This window comes from Symphalangus syndactylus, chromosome 1 (genome assembly GCF_028878055.3).
Source record: "Symphalangus syndactylus isolate Jambi chromosome 1, NHGRI_mSymSyn1-v2.1_pri, whole genome shotgun sequence".
NCBI classification, from domain to species: Eukaryota; Metazoa; Chordata; class Mammalia; order Primates; family Hylobatidae; genus Symphalangus; species Symphalangus syndactylus.
The window spans coordinates 108,624,001-108,630,000 of NC_072423.2; the positions used below are offsets into that span (position 1 = coordinate 108,624,001).

Sequence of the window (6,000 nt, forward strand, 5' to 3'; positions counted from 1 at the left end):
CCAACCAAACAGGTTCCTCTGCTCCTCAGATGACCCAAGGTCCATGAGCACCACAAGAGAGGGAGGCCCCCCACCCCTGTGCTGAGGTTGCCAGGGCCTAGGCATTGTAGTCCCCACAATCTCCCCAGGAGCCCATCTTCCTTGGCTTCCCATCTCCGCTACGCAGCAAGAACCAAGCCTGGATCCCAGCTGGAACCCTCTGATGGCTTCTGACTGTACTTAGAATAAATCCAGCCCCCAGCTGAGACCTCAGGAGGCCCCGTGATATCTGGCCTGGTCCCTGCGAGCTCTCCCACTCCATCCTGAGCAGCCCTCCCTCCCCTCCCTGACTCCAGCCACACTGGCCAGTCTTTCCTTCCTCAACTGCGCCAGGCCCATCCTCCCCTCAGTGCCTCTGCCCATGCTGATCTCTCTGCCTGTACCTGCCTCCACCTCGCATCGCCTCACAACTTGTTTCTTCTTACATCTCAGGTCTTGGCACAGATGCCACCTCCTCCTTGACCCACCCCCAGTGTCTATCATGGCCCCTGCCAAAACCAGCAATGACCGTGTGTATTTATTTATCTGCTTGCTGCCTGTCTTTCCCATGAGACCAGGGACTGGGCCTCTCTTGTTCCCCTAGAACCATGCCTGGTTCATGGCAAGTGCTCAAAGAATATTTCTCCACTGAGTAACTCAATGATCGAGTGAATGAAGGTCACCAGAAGCAATGCAAGCCAGGGCTGGCAGGACATTGCCCAGCAGCCTGCAGGGAGCTCAGCTCTCCTTACTGCCTGGGACCTGGCATGGATGGGCACCCTGGCCCTGGTCCCTGACCCTGCTCCATCCCAGCCACTGGGGCCTAGCAAGGAACAGTTCTGGTGTCAACAGGTGCCTCCGCCCTGCCAGGCCCCACCTGTAGGGGCTGTTAATTAAGTCGTCACCCCAGACCATGTCATTGGTGCAGTTGAGCACGCCGCAACAGGTGTCGCTGATGAACTGTGAGAAGCTGGCAAGTGAGTCCTGCACCAGGAAGCGCAGCGTGTCCTGCAGCATGTACTTCACCAGTTCCATCAGCTTGCGCAGCTTGGACATGAGGTACACCTCCCAGTTGGTCTCATAGAGGTTGTACCAGCCCTTGCTCATGTCGCGCAGGCTGCTGCGCGTGGCCACCTTTAGCGAGCTGATCCAGCTGTCCTTGAGGAACATCTGCACCTGGAGTGGCCACAGTCATCATCATATGGCCACCCTGGGGACCCACCACCTATAGCTGCACTCAGGGACTCTATGCACCAGGGCACTTGGGGCGGCTCAGGGCTCATCTGACTGCGGAGGGATGTCCCCTACCCCAACTTACTGCCAAGCCCTGCCAACCAACAGCCTCATGTGACCCTGGGGGCCCAGGGCTGCTGGGCAGGGAAGGAGGGAAGAAAGGAGGGAGGGAGGACAGGGCAGCAGAAGCAGGACTTTCCCTCCAGCCATGAGCGAGAGACAGAGACCCAGAGAATGAGATGAGAGAAGCAGAGAGACAGAGAACAAGACAAAAACGGGCCAAGAGGGAAGGACAGAGAATGAGGTAGAGAGACTGACAGAGACAGAGTTGAGTGAGGAGGGGGTACAGCCCCACCTCCCTCACACCCCAATCCACAGGTCAACATGGGGGTGCCTGAGGGTCCTGCTCCTCCTTCTAAGACGAGGGATCTGCTTCAGAGGCAACCAGAGTTGGGATGGAAAGGGATTGGAAAGAGAGGCTGCCCTGGTTTTCCCTTTCTCTCCAAGATGAGCCACTACCCTTGATCCCCACCCCAGCCTCCAATAAGGTCTAGGAAGAGGCTGAGGCCAGGTTTTGAGGAAAGCAGGGGCTCACAGCCTCACCACGTGACCCATTGACCCTGGCCTTCTGCTGCAGCCGCGACCCGTGCCTGCCAGTTCTAAGGGTCTGCCCTGCGTTTGCCCCTCTGTGCCCTTGACGCCCACAAACCTGGGAGAAGGTCTGTGACTGGATCTGCTCAAACTCCTCCAGGCGGCTGTACTTGGAGAGGCTCGAGTGGAACAGGGACATGGCGGTCACCTTGTTGCACTCGGCCCTCACCTTGCTGAGGGCCGTGATGACATCTGGCCGTGTGAGCAGGGACAAGAAAGTGAAGTCCTCCTTCTGTTCCCGGAAGTGGTACTTGGGGACACTCACCAGCCCTGCAGGGGTAGGGGCCAAGGGCCAGGATCAGACACTGCCTGGCCAAACCAGTGGACAGGACAGATCCACAGGGTGCTTGAAGGAGGGCCGTGACTCCTGCCTTCTCCCTGAAGAGTGACTGGCGTTCCCAGAGCCCCGCCTTTCCATAGTTTGCCAGAGTGGCGCTGAAGCTCTTCAGTGAGGTGCCTACTCTGAGATGGGTAAAGGAATTCCTTCCAGGACCCCCTAGTCACAGGCTCCTCTGAGAAGTAGATGAGAACCAAGAACCCTCTCCTCATCCACTCCTGCCCACGCTGCACACAAGCTTAAGGTCTGCGCACAGCCTGCCCTGGGGCACCAAGGAAGGAAAGGGTGGGTACCAGAACCTCTTGGAATGCCCACTGTCCACACCCCAGCCTGCGTCGGGAGTACATGACATGCAGGAAGCTGAGTCTAGGAAGGTTGGCAGATGAGCTGAAAGCAAGGAGGGTTCTCAGGCCCTGGGATCCTGCTCTGAGACTCGGTCTCCTCTCTTGCTACTGGAGGAAGAAGGACTATCCTTTAGGTCAGATCAGCAGAGCCCCTTCCACCTACTGCTGAAGCATTGTTTCCTAGTACACATTCACCTTGCAACTTCTGTGCTATTCCCACTAATATGTTCAAAAAGAGCCTTCTTCCCCTCCCCTGGTCCAGAGCCCTCCAGGCAGCAGGGAGAAGTGGGACAAGTGCTGGAAACAGGGGAAGTGCAGGGAGTGTTGGGCTGATGATGCCCTCAGTGGCAGGGCAGACGATCCTGGAGGGGAAGGTGGGAGGGGGCTCTGGCCAGGTGGATGGCCATGGGGCCCCCGTCTTGGTCCAGTGACGCTCACCTCGCTCAGGCACCTGCTCCTCCTCCTTCTTGGGGAGGGTCACGTAGGAGAAGGTCTCGGGCTTGGAAGAGACAATGTGGTCAAAGTTGATCTTGTTCATGCTGCGCTCATAGTCCAAGCTCACTTCTCTGGTGAGACTGCTGAGGTGCTCTAGAACCCTGCCCATGGAGATGGCAGATAGGAGAATCAGGGGCTCCACACCCTGTGAACCCCAGCCGGGGCCCAGGCTCTGCTCTGGCATGGACCTGGGGACACGCATTTAGGGCTTCCCCTCTGGATTCATGGGCACACCCCCATCTGGCCCTGAGCCACTAACCTCTAAGTGCACCTCCCCTGCTTCTTTCATGCCCCTTGTCCCCATTTTCTGTCCCCCATTTTCTGCCCCTTGTCCCCATTTTCTGTTGCCAGTCTCTGGGAGCCAAGGCAGGCCCCAGACAGTGGGATGGGGTGCAGGAAGTCCTGGGCCTGGAAGCCTCAGAGAGTGCCACTCACTGCCTGCACCTCCCCTGCAGCACCCCCGCCCGCTACCCTATGGCGCAGTGGAAGATGCCTGCCACTGAGCTCCTTTGCTTTCACCGAGCAATCATGGCAGCGCCTGGAAGGTGCTGAGAACTCAGGATGTGCCCATGACTGGGCCTGAGGGTGGGTGACCCCTGCACTTCACTTTGAAACTGGGCTCTGAGATCGGAAATCAGCAGACCTGGGGTGAGCGTGCATACCATCTCCCCCGTCCTCACACAGGCAGACCCCTTGGAGGCCATTTCACTCACTTGCTCGCTCACTCGCTCACTCACTCACTCCTCAGCACACATTGCCTATGCTGCTGTGTTCCGGCACCTGGCTTGCTCAGGCCTCATCTGAGCCAGCCGGCATCTCCGTCCTTTGTGGACAGGCCTTTCTGTTCCTTGAGTTGGTCTCTTCCATTGATCTCTCCCTCCCTCCCACCCCTGCCACCTCTGAATAGTCCCTTTAGCCGTGGTAATGGCACCACAAGGGAACCTCAGTTTCCTGCAGCCCATACTTGCACCAGAGCTGCAGGATGTTGGAGAACTTCACAGGCAGGGGACTGGTCTCACCTTCCACACACCCTCAACCTGGCCTAGAAATCTACTCACTCCCTCCCAACCTGGAAAGGACTCTTTCTCACCTTCTCTGCCAAGTCACAGACACGCCCTCCCTCACTGGGTGAAGTCCCTCGAATTTCATCCGGAACTCAGAAGCCATTGGACAGAAATGACCCCATCTCCGCATCCCGGAATCTCCCTGCCTTCTGCCAGGGTAGAAGGCATGCCCTGCTCTCAGGAAGAGCCCAGCAAGCTCAGCCACCTCAGTCTCTTTGCCTTCCCTCCCATGCCCTCCCAGGGGTCCCCACACACTCCAGTATGTCCCACGTTAGAAGCCGCCCCTTGACTTTCTTCCCTCCCTTGACTTTATCTCTTTGTGTTTCTTTTTTTTTTTTTTTTTTTTTTGAGACGGAGTCTCGCTCTGTCACCCAGGCTGGAGTGCAGTGGCACAATCTCGGCTCACTGCAAGCTCCGCCTCCCGGGTTCACGCCATTCTCCTGCCTCAGCCTCTCTGAGTAGCTGGGACTACAGGCGCCCACCACCACGCCTGGCTAATTTTTTGTATTTTTAGTAGAGATGGGGTTTCACCGTGGTCTCGATCTCCTGACCTCGTGATCCGCCCGCCTCGGCCTCCCAAAGCGCTGGGATTACAAGCGTGAGCCACCGCGCCCGGCCCTCTTTGTGTTTCTTTAAGAAAAACTGGTGTGCTCACTTCTTCCCATCCTCATCTCTTCCCTCGCTGCCCCTGAGGCCGCTCCAGGCTCTGCCTCATCTCACTGGCCTCTCAGAGACTTGGCACAGTGGCTCCCTCCTACTCTGCTGCACCGCTGTCCTCACGGAGCTTCTGGGACACCCTTCCCCTGGATCTTCCTCACCTCCCTGACTTCTAAACATTGGCCTATGCCAGGGGTCCTGAGACCCCTTGTCTTCCCCAGCTACACCTCCCACCAGGTGAGCTCCTCCAGCCTCGGACTCTGAACACCACCTATTCTATTCAGCCAGAACCCTCACACCTATCTGCAGTTCTCTCCCCTCATTTATCCACTAGCCCACTCAACACTGACACTGGGTGCCTCACAACGTGTCAGAACCAGCACGTCGGAAAGCAAGCTCTTCATTTCTCTCCATCCCCTGTCCCTCGCTTGCCCCCTATCCCCACTAGCCTCCTTGTCTCTGAACAGCATTGCACACACCCTACTGACCAAAGCCCTAGGGAGGGGTCCCTGGTCTCTTCCCGCTACTGGATGTGCAACACCATGACTGGGCCCGAGGGTGGGCGACCCCTGCACCTGATCCTGAAACTGGGCTTTGAGATTGGAAATCCCCAGACCTGGGGTGAGCTTGCATTTAGTCCGTTAGCAGCTCTCATTGGCTCCACCTCTGAGGAAACCTCAAATGTATCTCCTTCTCCCCTGCTGCTCAGCTACTATTCTGGTTCAAGCCACCATCATGATCTCTGGCCCTGATTATGGCATTAGTCTCCTCATTGATCTCCCTGCTTCCACTCTTGCCCCCTTACAACTCATTCTCCACTTGAGTTGGAAAAAATATATTTTAAACACGTAAATGATCAAGCCACTCCTCTGCTCACCACCACCCATGGCTTGCACAGACTGTCGGCCCGTGGCCGCGTCTCTGCCCCTGCTTGTGGTCCAGCCTCCCCGACCAACATCTCTCTCTGCATCCCAGCCACAGTAACCCTGCCCTGCTCCTCAAGTACCACAAACTTGTCCCTACTTCAGCCTCTGCACTGCTGTTCCTTCTGCCAGAATCCTTTTCTTCCCTTACTTTTTTAGACCTCAACTCAAATGTTATCACCACTGTGAAGAAGGCTTTCCCTGACCGCCTAATATAAAGAAGCCCTTCTGAGACATCTCTATTCCCTTCTCTCGCTTGGTCTTCACAGCACTTATCA

The 6,000-nt window shown here is 56.9% G+C and overlaps 1 protein-coding gene across 1 annotated transcript in view; it reads right to left on the bottom strand.

The window, feature by feature from the left end:
• Positions 1-6,000, bottom strand: part of DNAH1 (dynein axonemal heavy chain 1) — an 83,780-nt gene that overhangs the window by 53,644 nt on the left and 24,136 nt on the right. The window contains exons 9-11 of the mRNA XM_055274669.2: positions 3,022-3,179; positions 1,961-2,172; positions 896-1,194 (exon numbers count right to left, since the gene is read on the bottom strand). Coding sequence (XP_055130644.2) covers positions 896-1,194; positions 1,961-2,172; positions 3,022-3,179 — 669 coding nt within the window. The remainder of the gene's footprint in view (positions 1-895; positions 1,195-1,960; positions 2,173-3,021; positions 3,180-6,000) is intronic.